At 48.5% G+C, this 16,067-nt stretch overlaps 2 protein-coding genes across 2 annotated transcripts; both read right to left on the bottom strand.

Moving 5' to 3' along the window:
• Positions 1-9,320: 9,320 nt before the first annotated feature.
• LOC120684838 (G-type lectin S-receptor-like serine/threonine-protein kinase LECRK2) lies at positions 9,321-11,981 on the bottom strand. Its single transcript, XM_039966703.1, has one exon. It carries the CDS (start codon positions 11,979-11,981, stop codon positions 10,329-10,331), a length of 1,653 nt encoding a protein of 550 aa, XP_039822637.1. The 3' UTR covers positions 9,321-10,328.
• LOC120684839 (G-type lectin S-receptor-like serine/threonine-protein kinase LECRK2) lies at positions 9,438-10,199 on the bottom strand. Its single transcript, XM_039966704.1, has one exon. It carries the CDS (start codon positions 10,197-10,199, stop codon positions 9,438-9,440), a length of 762 nt encoding a protein of 253 aa, XP_039822638.1.
• Positions 11,982-16,067: the final 4,086 nt, after the last annotated feature.

Genomic DNA, 16,067 nt, shown 5'->3' with positions numbered 1-16,067 from the left:
GTAGATGTAGCAGAAAATGATCCCAGCGACGATCTAGGGCAGGCATTGCACAATGTGCAGGCAGACTGTGAGAGTGAAATGGAGAGGTTGAAGTTCCAGAAGTTGTTAGAGGACCACCATAAGTTGTTGTACCCAGATTGTCAAAATGGATTTAAGAAACTTGGCACCACCTTGGAGTTGCTGCAATGGAAGGCGACAAATGGGGTATCCGACAAGGGATTTGGTGAATTACTCAAACTTGTTAAAAAAAATGCTTCCTAAGGACAATGAATTGCCTGCCACAACGTATGAAGCCAAACAACTTGTTTGCCCTTTGGGACTGGAAGTGCAAAAGATACATGCATGCCCCAACGACTGCATCCTCTACCGAGGCGAGTACGAGAATTTGGATGCATGTCCCGTATGCAGTGCATTGCGTTACAAGATTAGAAAAGATGATCCTGGAGATGTCGAGGGGGAGCCTCCCCGGAAGAGAGTTCCTGCGAAGGTCATGTGGTATTCGCCTATAATACCATGTTTGAAGCGTCTGTTTAGAAATAAAGATAATGCTAAGTTGATGCGATGGCACAAAGAGGAACGCAAGAAAGACTCGATGTTGAGACACCCCGCTGATGGGTCGCAGTGGAGAAAAATAGATAGAACGTACCCTGAATTTGATTTGGATGCGAGAAACATAAGGTTCGGTTTGAGTACAGATGGCATGAATCCTTTTGGTGAGATGAGCAGTGGTCATAGCATTTGGCCTGTGACTCTTTGTCTGTACAATCTTCCACCATGGCTCTGCATGAAACGAAAGTTCATCATGATGCCAGTGCTTATCCCGGGTCCAAAGCAGCCCGGAAATGACATTGATGTGTACCTAAGACCATTGGTCGAAGAACTCTTATTGCTCTGGGGCGATGAAGATGTACGGATGTGGGATGAATACAAACAGGAAAACTTCAACCTACGAGCATTGCTATTCGTAACGATCAATGACTGGCCTACTCTTAGTAACTTGTCAGGACATTCGAACAAGGGATACAAAGCATGCACACACTGTTTAGATGATACCGATAATATATGGTTGACTCACTGTAAGAAGGTTGTATACATGGGTCATCGTCGGTTTCTTCCCATCAGGCATGCGGTACGAAAGAAGGGCAAGCATTTCAAAGGCCAAGCGGACCACCGAACAAAACCGATGCACCGTAGTGGTAAAGACGTCTTCAACATGGTAAAAGATCTAGAAGTTATTTTTGCAAAGGGATCTGGTAGCCAACCTATTCCGAACGAAAACGGAATGGCGCCCATGTGGAAGAAGAAATCTATATTTTGGGAGCTACCATATTGGGAAGTCTTAGATGTTCGTCATGCAATTGATGTGATGCACCTCACGAAGAATTTTTGCGTCAACCTGATAGCATTCTTGGGAGTGTACGGAAAGACAAAAGATACAGTAGAAGCACGTCAAGAATTGCAACGTATGGAAGAACGAGATGCCTTACATCCACAACAGCGAGATAATGGACGACAATACTTAAGTCCTGCCAGCTATACTCTTAGCAAGGAAGAGAAAGAAACCATGTTTGACTGCTTGAGCAGTATAAAGGTTCCATCTGGATACTCATCAAATATAAAAGGAATCTTAAATTTGGCAGAGAAGAAATTTACAAATCTCAAGTCCCATGATTGCCACGTGCTTATGACCGAACTTCTTCCGGTTGTGCTGCGGGGGATTCTGCCTGATAACGTCCGGTTAACCATCGTGAAGATATGTGCCTTCCTCAACGTAGTTTCTCAGAAGATAATTGACCCGGAGAATTTGATAAAGCTGCAAAAAGATGTGGTGCAATGTCTTGTTGGCTTTGAGCTGATATTTCCACCATCTTTCTTCAACATCATGACACATCTTCTAGTGCACCTTGTCAAAGAGATTGATATTCTCGGACCAGTATTTCTACACAACATGTTCCCATTCGAAAGATTCATGGGGGTACTCAAGAAATGTGTTCGTAATAGAGCTCGTCCAGAAGGAAGCATCGCCAGTGCCTACGGAACTGAGGAGGTAATTGACTTTTGTGTTGACTTTATTGATGACCTTAAACCGATTGGAGTCCCTGAATCGCGATATGAGGGGAGACTAACTGGAAAGGGTACATTAGGAAAGAAATCTTATGTCTGCACAGATGATTTCTCATTCAAAAAAGCGCATTATACGGTTCTTAAACAATCATCCTTGGTTGACCCATATATCGAGGAACACAAGAAAATTCTGCTCTCCAATTTCCCAGAAAAGTCCGAGGCATGGATTACACGTGAGCACATGAATACTTTCTGCAGCTGGTTGCGGAAGCATCTAATGCATAACATGGATATAAGTGAACAACTGTTCTTATTGGCTAGGGAACCATCTTGGAATATCTTAACATACCAAGGGTACGAGATAAATGGAAACACATTTTATATGATAGCCCAAGATAAAAAGAGTACCAACCAAAACAGCGGTGTTCGTATGGATGCCACGGACAATAATGGAAAAAAAGACACATATTACGGCTACATTGAAGAGATATGGGAGCTGGATTACGGTCCCAATTTCAAGGTGCCTCTATTTCGTTGCCAATGGGTTAAGCTATCTGGAGGAGGGGTAACAAAAGATGAGTATGGGATGACAATAGTTGATCTCAACAATCTTGGGTATAGAGACGAGCCATTTGTCCTAGCCCAGGATGTCGCTCAGGTTTTCTACATTAAGGACATGTCCAGCAAGCCAAAGAAGGGGATAAACAAGCAAAAGGATGAGCCTAAGCGACACATAGTTCTATCAGGAAAGAGAAACATCGTTGGAGTGGAGGACAAGACAGACTTTTCAAAAGAATATAATAATTTTGTTGCCATTCCACCTTTCGAAGTAAATGTTGATCCATGCATCCTGCTAGCCAATGATGATGCTCCATACTTGCGCCGTGATCATAATCAAGGGACATTTGTGAAGAGAAAGTTTGTTACCGCTAATCCTTCATGTACTTGAATCATTTTATATTATTGTATAAAAACATAATCGCAATTCGAATACTTTTATTATATATGTACTGTACAATTATACTTTATGTGTTATATATATTATTTTATATATTTTTCACTTAATTACTAGACTCAATTATAATTTTCATTCAATAATGGATTACTCAACTAATTTTATTTATTTCATGAAATTACATTCACATTAACACACTATACTCTCTCACTAACACACACAATCTCACTAACACACACTATCTCTCAAACTCACACACTACTCATTAATATCATGAAATTGCTTAATTTTATCTAAAATTCAATTTTTAAACGTTAATATCGTGATAGAATCCACTTTCTGTCGAAAAGCAACAGTTTGAAAAAAAATTTCACCTAATATATTTTTGCATGGTCAAAATAACAAATATGATTTCAAAAAAGTTAGATATTTCATTGACCCAATCACTTGAATGAAAATTAATTATTTTTGTTGCGTGTATCAAGTTTATATAGAGATAAGAAATTTTGTTCCATAATTTTTGGAATCATAATTTTATTAACTGAATTAACAAATGAAAGCCAATGATAAAAGAGAAGTAAAAAGAAACAAAAACAAACATAACATTAGGCGGGAACGAGGGAAAACGGGCCCCTTTTGTCCCGGGTGGTAGATCTACCCGGGACTAAAGGTGGGCCGCGGGCTGGGAATTTTCCCAGCCCGCCCAAAAACCCCTTTTGTCTCGGGTGGTAGATCCACCCGGGACTAAAGGTGGGCCGCGGGCTGGGAATTTTCCCAGCCCGCCCAAAAACCCCTTTTGTCCCGGGTGAAGCCACGACCCGGGACAAAAGGTCCTTTTGTCCCGGGTCGTGGCTTCACCCGGGACAAAAGGGGGGGCCTTTTGTCCCGGGTGAATCCACGACCCGGGACAAAAGGACCTTTTGTCCCGGGTCGTGGATTCACCCGGGACAAAAGGCCCCCCCCATATATTTCCTTCCTCCTTCGCCCTTCCCCTAACACTTGGTTTCTCATCTGCGCCTGGTGCCGCCGCCGTCCTGCTCCCCCCACCGCGCGAGCCGAGCACCGCCGCCATCGACGTCGCCGCCGCCCAGAGCCCCGACCTCACGCCGCCGCCCAGAGCCCCGACCAACCCACCGGAGACCCGCCGGAACACCGCCGCCGCCGTAACGCCCTCGCCACCATCCCCTGCTCGCCGTCGACCCGCCGCTACAGGCCATCCCAGCAGCCCACGCCGCGACTACCCAAAGGTAGAGCTCGATCTCCTGAGTCCCCTCAACACCGTCGAGTGTTTGCAGCACTGAGATCGACATCGTCGACCAATTATGGCTCATTTTCAGTAGCTAGGAAGCTGCACTCATGTAACTTTAGAGTGAAATCATAATTTGTTGTGTTCATGTTATTTACAAATTATGAGTTCATTTTCAGAGTTTTCAGAGTGTTCATGTAACTTTATCAATTATGGCTCATTTTCAGTAACTCTAAATCATAATTTAGAGTTCATGTTATTTAGAGTGAAATCATAATTTGTTGTTAAGAGTGAAATCATAATTTGTTGTGTAAATAAAGGTATATTTACAAATTTTTAAATGTATGAATGTATGTATGTATGTGTAAAGTGAGTTTAAATTTCTTTTAAATATTTCATGTATATTTCTTGAATTACTTAGTGAAAAAACCGTCTAGAATATTTCACAGTCGATACTTAATGAAATTATAGATAGAATATTTCGTGTATATTTTTTGAATTACTTAGAGAATATTTTCTCGACCTCATCCATCGATCGGTGATCGGTACTTAGTGAAATTATCGATAGAATATTTCAAGTTTATTTCTTGAATTACTTAGAGAATATTACTCGACCTCGTCCATCGATCGGTACTTAGTCAAATGCTCGCAAATATGTGGATTATTTAGATAAATTTTTAAGGGTTTTATTTGTATTCATATTTTAGTTACGATGGACCCGCGACACACAGACGCGGAAGACGAACAGTTCTTGTTGAATATGATTGGCGAAGGTCAAGGAGATGTCGCTGAACAAGCTAATGATGGCAGCAATACCGACATATATTTGAATATGTCCGGTGATGGAATTGATGCACCATCTATTCAGGATGACGCTGCTGCTGAACAAAGTGCTAATGTACATATCACAACTATAATTATTTGTAGTGACAATCATATTTTCATCTGAATCTATATGAATACTATGAATGTTTTTTTATAGCCGTCTGGATCATCGTCGCAGCAGAAAAAGACGAAGCGAGTCCCAACAAAAAAACTGGAAGGGCGGTTCATTATAACGGAAGTTGGTCCAGATGGCGAACCGATCGCTCCAGAAGCTGCCGCCAAAAAAATCATAAGACAATCCGGATGTATTGTCAGGGACCACATCCTGATCAGCTTCAAGCTCTGGAAAGCTTCCAATCCAAGCGAGGAACGGGATGCGGTACCCGAAAGAGAAAAAGAATGGTGCTGGCGGGAGCTTAAGAAAAACTTCACGGTTCCAGCTGAATCCGAAGAGATATGCAAGCACTGGACCCTGAGTAAGATGGCCGAACAGCTGCGATCATTCAAGAAAATTTTGACGAAGAAATATATCAAGACCGGGACCACACCCGTATTTACCGGCGAGCTCGAAAAGCTCAGGGGTCACTGGGATGCATTTGTGGAATACAAGTCTTCAGAGCTTGGGCTTCAGAAGGTGCAGAAGGCCAAAGACAACACCTCGAAGAAAGTGTACCATCACACTCTAGGCCAAGGAGGCTACAAGCTTGCAGTACCCAAATGGGAGAAGATGGAGCAAGATCTGCTTGACAGAGGCATCCAACCTGCGACCATGAACTGGCCTGAAAGGTCAAGGACCTGGTTTTATGGTCACGGGGGAAGCTTGGACCCATTGACTGGTGACTGCGTCTATGGGCCAAACATCCAGCGAGCAGCCCAGAGACTATAGGAGGCCATACAAGCAGCGGCCGAGGGAACATTCAAGCCGGATAGAGAGAGGGACGAGCTGACTTACGCCCTTGGGAATCCAGAGCATCCGGGCCGCACAAGAGGCAAAGGCGTGGTTCCGTGGAAGTATGGGTTCAGGGATTACATTGAGTCATATAGAAGCCGACAAAGAAGAAAGAATGATGAGCGGGAGCACTTGCGAAGGCTAGAGGAACGGCTCATGTCACACGATCAAAGACTGGAGGAAGAGGTTCAACGCCAAGTGGCCGTAGCAATGAGCCAGCAACAGCAAGCGCAAACGTTGCCTCCAGAGCCTATTGTCACAGCCGATCACCTGTCTCAGCGGAAAAGCAGTTGCGCTTCCACAGACGTTGCCGCCGCCGAGCCCACGGGGATCCAGGCCGCAGTTGAAGCGTCGGCCCCGCAGCGATTTCCAGTGGATGAGATCACCCACCGGACACCTTGTGACCTGTAGACTGCCGTTAAGAACTTAATGTTCACTGTTGCGTACGGTACCGCCATGCCAACCGAACCAGGCGACGTGTACCACGGGAAGCAAATTCCGCCTAGATACACAAGAGTTGGCGTGGAGCAGGTGTGCCAGGGTTGGGAGACGCTCGAGCTTGATATTCCTGGAGGCGATGGGGAGAGGACACTAGCAGAAGCCATTCATGGCTACATCCTATGGGATAAGCGCTACATTGTCCTAAAGTCGGATGATCAAACACCAAGACCGGCATCTCAGCATGCCTCTCCAAGACCGGCATCTCCGCAAAACTCCCCAAGGGCAGCACTGTCTCGGCAAGGTTCACCGGCACATTCTCCATCACCATCATCTCATGCGCCGATGAACACTCAAGCGTCACCGTCGCCTCCATGGTCACCCCCTCCGCCGCCGGCAAAGAAGCAGAAACGGCCGCCGGCAAAGAAGGTAGCTGCACCGGCTAAGGAGCCTCCAAAGAAGAAGGAAAAGAAGAAGAAAACCAAGGAGGCTCCTATTAAACCCTGGGACATGAGCCTTGAAGAATGCGATCGGATAACTCAAGAAAGAGTTAAAGAGCACTTCAAGCCGAAGCCGAAGCCGGAGCCCGAGAAAGTGATAAATCCGATAGATTTGAAATTTTTTAAGGGAATGTGCGAAGCAAATAAGAGAAAATTCATTCCGAGAGACCCCCCTTCAGACTACGAACGCACAATTATCAAAACTACTGAGAAAAAGAAGAGACAATCAAAGTCGTCATCAGTCCGACGTTCCACAGCTCGGAACCCAAAAGAAACAATCAATAGAGCTTCTCGTAGTGGGACAGACGACGCAAGAACAAGACTTTGTTACATTTTTGAAAGAATCAAACCTGACGGCCGCTCAGATTGCAGGGGGAGAAGATATTCCAAAGGCCGATGTGGTCGTCAAATGGACGTTTGAGATCGGCAAAACTCTTGTACCCCCCGAAGTAGTGTCTGTGCTTCCAACGCAAATGTATAAGCTGCACCAGCACTACATGCGTGCGATGGCCGATTGCATCTTCATGCAGGGAGCAAAGATTAAAGATGACGATTTCTTACGGGGGGAGGCCATTCTATGGATAAACTGGGAAGAAATTTACCAACTATTCCATGAGGAGGCCCTCGACATCTCTATGGTCGCCTTGTGGGTTCTGTAAGTATTTTACTCTCCTTACGTATTGTTTTGCATGATCTCAACATACTGATCTCTTGATTTATTCGGTATCATGTAGAATGGAGATACATACTTGCAGAAGAAAGGGATACTCTCACCTCGGCTTCATCGACCCAATTACTTGTAATTGGAGGCTTCTACGCGACAATACCGATGAGATATTCCAAATGTTGTTCAAGTACATAAGCGTTTATCACAACAAGCAAATGATATTGTTTCCTTACAACTTTGCGTGAGTGATTCCTTCCGTCTAACTCTTTCTATTCTGTAATCGAATTGTTTAAACCTTAACTACCAAGAACTGCCTCCGTATAATCTTGCAGTGAACACTGGGTCATAATTGTCATAATTCCCGAGAAGAGCCTACTCGTGGTTATGGACTCATTGAGGAGACCTCCAGAACAATACGAAAATCTTCTTAACATGATGAAAAAGTAATTCTACCACTACTCCGTCGGTGACCGATAATTTGAATCACTTTGTTACTTGACTATAATTGTTCTAATCATGCACAGGGTTTGGAAAGAATTCGCTAAAAATCATCCAGGCAAATTTGACAAGGAATTGAAGATCAAGACAGATTTTCCGGTACGCACTTGGATGATTCATTGCACGATTCATTAGTTTTATTATATATTCATGTAAATACCTGATAATTTCTTCTCTCTTAAAGTGTATGAGGCAGAAACCAGGCACTGTATTGTGCGCATACTATGTATGCGAGAACATCCATGGTCTGGTAGGTCCTCCAAAGGGCTGGACAGATTGAGAGGAGGAAGTAAGTAAAAAATTTGTTAATATTTGAACTCGTATTTTAATTAGTCGAAATTAATTATCCCCTTTTTCCATAGGTCGGGGAGATGCGCGATAAACTCATACCGGAGGAAAAGATTATGGCGATTCAAGAACAATTCTCCGGATTTATTGTTGAGCAAGTCCTCGATCCAAAAGGCGAATTCTACTACCATGGAATATCTAATATTGACAATCACAGCAAATATGACAATATACGCGTATATATGTAATTAAGAACGAATATAACTATGTAAATATATATGTGTATCTATGTATTAAATTTCTATTTATGAGTATGTATGTATGTATTAAATTTCCAAAAGGCGAATTCTACTATGTAATTAAGAACGAATATACCTATGCAAATATGATGGAGTATGTATGTATTATATATATAAGCACTCCAATAATATATATGTGTATATATATATTTATATAATATTGGTCCTAGACATTTTCATATGTAAAGGAATTCACATGTATAGATATGTGTATACATATATATATATAAGTGAATTAATTTATATATGAAAACTATCTAGGAAAAATATTATATAAGTAACTATATATATATGTATATATTAGTGGAGATCATACACACTGAATTCCAATACATAAGTTTAATTGAAATGCAAAAGTATAATTGAAATAGAAAAAAAATTGAGAAAAGAAAAACATGAAAAAAAAAGAGACCTTTTGTCCCGGTTGGTAACACCAACCGGGACAAAAGGGTGCGCCAGCCATGTGGGCGCTGGCTGCACCTTTTGTCCCGGTTGGTGTCCTCTTCTGTCCCGGTTGCCAGACCCGGGACAAAAGGGCACCCCTTTTGTCCCGGACTGGCGTTCCCGGTTGGGAAACCGGGACAACAGCGGTTTCCCAACCGGGACAAATCAACGTTTTTGTAGTAGTGCGTGTTTATTTGTTGGTCTTCGTACATATATGAAACATGACAGAGCAAAGTAAAAAAAAAAAAGAAAGCAGCAAAACACTCATTCAATCTTGAGCTGAGGAATTAAAGGTGAGGATTCCATGTAGCAATCTGCAGGGTCTAGCAGAGCCTCAACCCGCATCCGACTGGTCTCCAGCGTCTGCACAACCTGGTGCATAGTCGACCGCAGCAACGGGTTCGGGTTGATGCACCAGAGTGCCACGCGCGCAAAGCGATCTACCCTCTCCATGTCCTCAACGGTGTCAACATCCGCGTCGCCGTGCAGCATCAGCTCTGTCCTCCGTGCGCCCACCAGCTGCGCCGCCCAACCAAACAATGTGACCGTCTCGTCGTCCTCCTCCGCGCGCTGCGGCCGATCAGGCGTCACCGGCTCATGGCACTTCCGGCAGCTGATCATCTCCAGCAGCACGACACCGAAGCTGTACACATCCACCTTGGTGTCAACGCGCGAGTTGCCGTGGAGCCACTCGGGCGCAATGTACCCTCTGGTGCCCCTAACATGGGTCACCGTGGTGTACACCTGCTGGCTCCCCACTAGCTTGGAGATCCCGAAGTCGGTGATCTTGGGGACGCCATGGTCGTCGAGCAGGATGTTGTCGGGCTTTATATCGCAATGGATAATTTGCGCGACGCAGCCATCGTGGAGGTATTCGAGCCCTCTGGCGATGGCGAGCCCAGCCTCGGCACGCCAGCGCCATGGCGGCCGTTGCTCGGGGTTGAAGAGGAAGCCGCGGAGTGACCCACCTGACATGAACTCGAATACAAGCATCCGGTGGCTGCCTTCTTTGCAGTAGCCGATCATACGGACCAAGTTCCGGTGGTGGATCTGCCCAATGGACTGCACCTCGTTTGTGAACTCCTGCTCACTGTACTCGTTCGAGCTGATGAGCTTCTTCACCGCAATGAGACGTGGCTGTGGTGATCTGATCGTTCATTTGTAGACCTCACCGAAGCTGCCTTTGCCCAGTAGTTTGTTGAAGCCATTGGTTGCTTCATGTAGCTCCTTCCAGCTGAATGATCTCACGCTCGGACTCAACAGCCGCTGTCGCTCTCTGTTCTTGGTGAGACAATGCTGTGCCACGAGGCCGCCGATGGTAACGATCAAAAGAAAGGCCAAGGAAATGGTGACGACCTTGTAGGCGAATGCGTTTCTCGTTCTTGATGATGCCGAGGATATCAACTGAGAATTCCTTGTCCTCACCTTGATCAGGGCCTTCGTCGTGACACCGTTTGCTCGCCAGCCGTTGGTGAGCACCGCCACCTCCGCACAGTCCGATCCGCCGATCATCAGCGCTGCGGCGCAGAAGCAGTCGCTGAGGCAGTGCTCCCGGCACTGCTCCTCCGTCACCGACGAGAACTTCTTGTAGTATATCGAGGCCTCCCAGGTGGTGTTCAGCAGCTCCACCAGGGTGAAGTCGTCGGAGCTGTTGTTCTCCACGTCGCAGCTCTGCGGCTCGAACGCCGGCGTGCAGCCGCTGTCCCTGTGCTGCTCGTCGGTGTAATTGTACCCGCTCGGGCACACGCAGTTGAGCCTGTCCCTTGAACTCTGCGTCGGCGCGGAGAGGCAGTAGGACCCCGGGCCGCACATGCCCTGCAACCCAGACGTCCACTTCCTGCAGCCGTCATCAGGGAACGCACCAGAGACGGTCCAAGACGTGTTGCCGGTGCCGCCGCCGCCGTCCTTGGGGCGGATGTAGGTTCGGACGATACCGTCGGGGTCCATCCTGGCGAACTGCAAGTACTCGCCGGCAGCGAAGCTCGCCGCCGGCTTGATCAAGCTGGCGGCGGTGCCGTTGTGGAGGGTGTAGTTGAGGCGGCCCCGATCGTCGAAGGTGACCGTCGTGTTGCCATCGGGGCTGTTGGTGTACGCCTGCCAGTAAGCGTTGTGGGAGTCGTTGCCCTTGAGGAGGTCGACGTAGAGGACGACGTTGCCGTCGCTCTGGACGCCCATGCTGAACCGGCCGGTGGTGAACTCCGCGTCGGCGCGCTTGGCGAAGACCTTCCCTTCGGACCGGGCGAGGTCGTAGACCAAGGACTGGCCGGGAAGGAGCGTGTCCGTCGGGTACCCGAAGCTCTCCCGCAGCACTTGGCTGCTGGAGTCGCTCAGGAACTGGAGGTTGCCGGAGTCGCGGAGGGCGAGCACGGATCCACGCTCGAGGCTCGGCGCCCACAGCACTTGGTTGCTGCTGCCGTCGGTGAGCGCGAGCTGGCCATCGGCCGTGATGCGCAGGACGGACTGCGCCGTGGCGTTGGGCGTGGCCCCTGAGGGCGACTGCTTCGCGAACCACACCACGGACTCCGGCTGCGGCTGGGAGGAGGAGTCGTCGTCGCCGGCGAAGCGGAACCACGTGGCGAGGAGGAACGTGGTCGGGTCGGAGGTGAAGGCGCGGAAGCCGAAGGCGAAGCCGCTGGACGGGCTGGTGATGTAGTCTGGCGGCGCCATGGCGGCTCCCGCAGTCAGGTTGGTCCGCGCCGCCACGGCTAGCGGCAGCCAACGAGCTTGTTGCAATAGCACCACCAGCAACAGCACGGCGTGAAAGGGAACGCGGGTGACGGGAGCAGAGAAGCAGATCACCGGCGCCATGATCGCAGCTTCGTGCCGAGAGCAAGCGCTGCGCTGCAGTATGTGTGGCCTTGCACAAGCTTTAGGAGCTCGAGTCCTGACGATGGCATGTACGGATGGAGACGGAATCAACCGAGAGAGGCGACAGGAACGTCTAAGGAAAGTGAAGCCTCATCAACCCAACCGAGACTGTGAAAGCTGGTGCCTCTTGTTCAAGGGTTCTGCACCTACCCCGATACCCTAATCAAATATACCTGTTTCAAAAGAAAACTTAAGTTCATCAAGTTGCGACAAACTGGTTGACATGTAGTCCCATTGGGGCAAAACTATTCCTTTAGAAAACACAGTTAGTACATCCAGGATAACAATATGTTTCTAAAATCAATACAAATTGCAGTAGTTCATTGCATGTTGAGTGCTTAAACAAACTGAAAATCGATATTGTACTGGTGTATTGTTACCGGCCAGCAATGAATGAGATGGATAGGAAGGCGTCGGAGGCTACAGTAGCCCCCTACGTCACCTACAAATTGAAGTAGTTCATTGCATGTTGAGTGCTTAAACAAAGTGAAAATCAATATGAGGAATGTTGAGTACTCTATCCTGCTTGTGATGAGTGAATTATCAACCGTACGGTGTGATCGTGCGCTTGGTCTTTGGATTGCAGGTACACGGGCGTCGAGTGTTGACGGGGAGCTGCCGTGGAGGTGCTGTGGCCGATGGACCGTGCGGTGGACGGCGGTGAAGGGCAGCCGGGACCGGAGCTCGGACCGGGCGGCAGCTGTGGCGTCCACTCCTGAATCGAGGGCGCAAGCGGCGATGGAAGGCAGGTTTCTTAGTTTCCGCCACAAAACCAAGGAGGCGGACGGCGGTTGAAGACGCCAAGTCGTGGAGGTGACGGGCGTCGGTCTCGGGACTGACGGAGGCGACGGGCGTCGACGGCGTCTAGGGCCTCGCTACGGGCGAGGAGGTGACGGGCGTCGGGCAGCGTCTAGGGCCGTCAGAAGGCCGAGGCGGGAACGGCGTCTAGGGCCACGGCGTGGAGGAAGGAATCTTCCCGCGCGTGAGATTTTGGCGGTTTTCTCAAAACCGGCCACCTACCCGGGTTTCGCGGACCCTCCAAAACCGCGGACTGGATCTTCATCAAGACGGCGGCATTGCAGAGAAGACTTCATTTCGAAGAAAGAACCTCGGCCGTCGGATGAGATCGTGTACAGGGGGTGCTGCATGCCAACCGGTCTGACCGGTCCCTGGCACCGGTCTGACCGGTCTAACCAACCGGTCTGACCGGTCCAGCGTACCGGTCTGACCGGTCCCGCGGGTATAAATACCCCTTCACTTGTGTTAGGTTGCGTGCGGCTTTTGTAATTGCGTTCGTGAATTGTCTCTACTCCCAGGCCGCCGCCTCTGTGTTCCTCTCCCCCTGTTCATCTCTTTAGGGTAGATTTGAATGTTGTTTGTATGAGAACTCTTGTGGATTTGATTGGGAAAGGAGGCCCTAACCTCCTCGTGCCCTCTGGGCGGTTTGAATCAATCCATCTCCTCGTTTTGTGCCTTATTTGATGAAATTTCGATTTCGTTTTTGGTTCACTTGATTGCGAGGAGTCCACGAGTTCTTTGCCGTGATTCCCATGCCTCTATTTTGTTCTTGAACCCTCTGGAATCACTACCCCGTCCAAATTCGATTTCTTGGAGACTAGAGAAAACCCCACGCCCTTTGATCTCATCCCGAAATTCTTGTGCTATGGATATCTTTAGGGTGAGATTTCTTGGGGATACACTCTTGGGGTAGGAACGAAGCTATCCTCCAAGTTTCATCCGATTTGGACGCGATTTGCTCTCAATTCACGGTTTGGAACTAAATTTTTCGGGGTTTTCTGGACGCTACCGGTCAGACCAGTTGGAGAGACCGGTCAGACCGGTCTGCTAGTTCGTGAACAGCTGTGACCGGTCAGACCGGTCCTGTGCACCGGTCAGACCGGTACAAGCAGATCAGTTCTGCAGTTTTTCCGTTTCGCTTCCGATTTGCTTCGTGTTTTCGCTCGCTTGTTCGAGGGTCAGAACGCTTGAGGGTTTGGGTGATTTTGGGACATAGGCCAACGATTCGAATTTCGAAGAAATTTTGATCGGCTCCCATTCACCCCCCCTCTGGTCGCCGGCTTCGGTCCTTCAATTGGTATCAGAGCTTGGTTGAGGTTTTCAGTACCTTAACTGATTCGAAAACCACTCGGCGACCATGGCGAGTCTTGGTAAGATCCCGGTGTTTTCCGGCGAGGATTATGCCTACTGGAATGTTCGCATGAGAGCCTTCCTGCAGAGCATGGGAGCCGATGTCTGGGAGATTACCACGAACCAGCTTTACGAGGTGCTGGCTGTTCAGACCACGCCTCTTCAGGTGACCCAGCACGAGGCTAACGCCAAGGCTGTCAATGCCTTGTTCGCTGGCGTTTCTCGTGCGAAGTTCTCACGCGTCCAGGGTTTTCAGGAAGCCCACAAGATTTGGACGTGCCTTGAGAACTACCACGAGGGTACACCTCAGGTGAAGGCTAGACTGTTCGAGACTCATCGGCGTGAGTACGAGAACTTCACACAGGAGCCGGGTGAGAGCATTGACCTGATGTTCAGTCGTTTTCAGTCAATTGTGAACAAAGTCAATGCGAACAGATCTACTGGTGCCCTTGAGTACACAGAGCACGAGAAGGCTCTCAAGTTGCTCTACTGCACTTGACCGCTCTGTGTGGGATCTCAAGGTGAACACGATCATTGAGTCTGCAGGCTATGAGACTCTGACCGTGAACGAGCTTTTCAGCAAGCTCAAGGCCACGGAGGTGGATAACCAGACACGAGCCAAGCTCAATGGTGCCCCTCCTTCCAAGAGCGTCGCTCTTGTGACTGGCCCAGGTGGATCGAGCTCTAACGCTAACTCTGCTCTTGGCTTTTCTCTTGCCTCTTTGCCTTCTGTTTCAGATGAGCAGCTGGAGACGCTGGGCGACGACGACTTGTGCCTTCTCATCAGCAAGTTACAGCGCATCTACCACAACAGGCAGAGGAAGAAGAACCCTGGGTGCTAGAACTGCGGCGATCTGAACCACTTCATCGCCGATTGCCCCAAGAAGTCCGGCGGTGGCCAGAACAACTCCTTCGACTACTACCGCCACCGCGACCGCGACGAGGGAGGCTCCAACAAGGAGCGTCGGCGCCACAAGCACCACAGTCGTGACCGGGGAGGACGCTTCGACAAGGAGTCGCTCAAGAAGCGCTTCCAGTACAAGGCCAAGAAGCGGGAGAAGGCCTTCCTAGCGCAGCTCAGCGACCTCGACAAGAGCTCCGACACCTACCGCTCTTCTTCACCGACCTCCGACGACGACAACAACAAGAAGAAGAAGCGGGACAAGGAATCCACCGGCTTCATCTGCCTTTGCTTGGCGGCCGGTCGGCGCAAGAGCTTCTGCACCATGGCGGGCGAAGCCGATGGTGCTCGTGCGTCTTCGGGTGGACATGCTACACCGACGCACTCCGGCTCTTCTCCTGGATCCAAGAGCGATTCAGAGGTAAACTCCACGATCGACCTGCTTGATACAGAGGTTAGGGAGTTGTATGCCGCTCTCGACAACCAGAAGAGGCTGCTTAAGGAAGCAGCCAAAGAACGTAGAAAGCTTAGGGCTGAGCTGGCTTGTGCTATGGAGAAATCTAGTGAGGATGAGTGCGCTGGCTGTATATCTCACATGAATGATCTTGTTGCTCTCCGTGCCAAGCATGATGAGAACGTCGCGAACTTAGATGTTGCTAAGACTTCGCTTTCTGACATGTCTCACCAGCTAGCCAAGGCCAAGCATGAGCTTGAACTTGTCAAGGACGCTCCCATTATTAGTGATGTGCTTGAATGCGATGAGTGTCCTATTTTCAAGTTTGATCTAGCTTCTTTGCAGTCCAAATTTGCTACTGTTGTTTGTGAACTAGAGGAGCTTAGATTTAGGCCTGTTTTGCTTGGTGCTTGTAAGCTTTGTCCCATGCTTAGGTCGGAGCTAGAGGAGAAGAACGCTTTGATCAAGTCTTTTGGAAAGACTAAGGTCATAGAGTCTAGCCCACCTATCGACCGCTCTGTTT

The sequence above is a fragment of the Panicum virgatum genome, chromosome 8N (genome assembly GCF_016808335.1).
Source record: "Panicum virgatum strain AP13 chromosome 8N, P.virgatum_v5, whole genome shotgun sequence".
NCBI lineage: Eukaryota > Viridiplantae > Streptophyta > Magnoliopsida > Poales > Poaceae > Panicum > Panicum virgatum.
The sequence above is the reverse complement of the archived record's forward strand: the minus strand, read 5'-3'. Positions and strand labels throughout refer to the sequence as shown.

What these genes read in the sequence shown, in the direction of transcription:
- LOC120684839 (XM_039966704.1), bottom strand. Translation starts at nt 10,199, where the DNA reads ATGATCGGCTACTGCAAAGAAGGCAGCCACCGGATGCTTGTATTCGAG.
- LOC120684838 (XM_039966703.1), bottom strand. Translation starts at nt 11,981, where the DNA reads ATGGCGCCGGTGATCTGCTTCTCTGCTCCCGTCACCCGCGTTCCCTTT.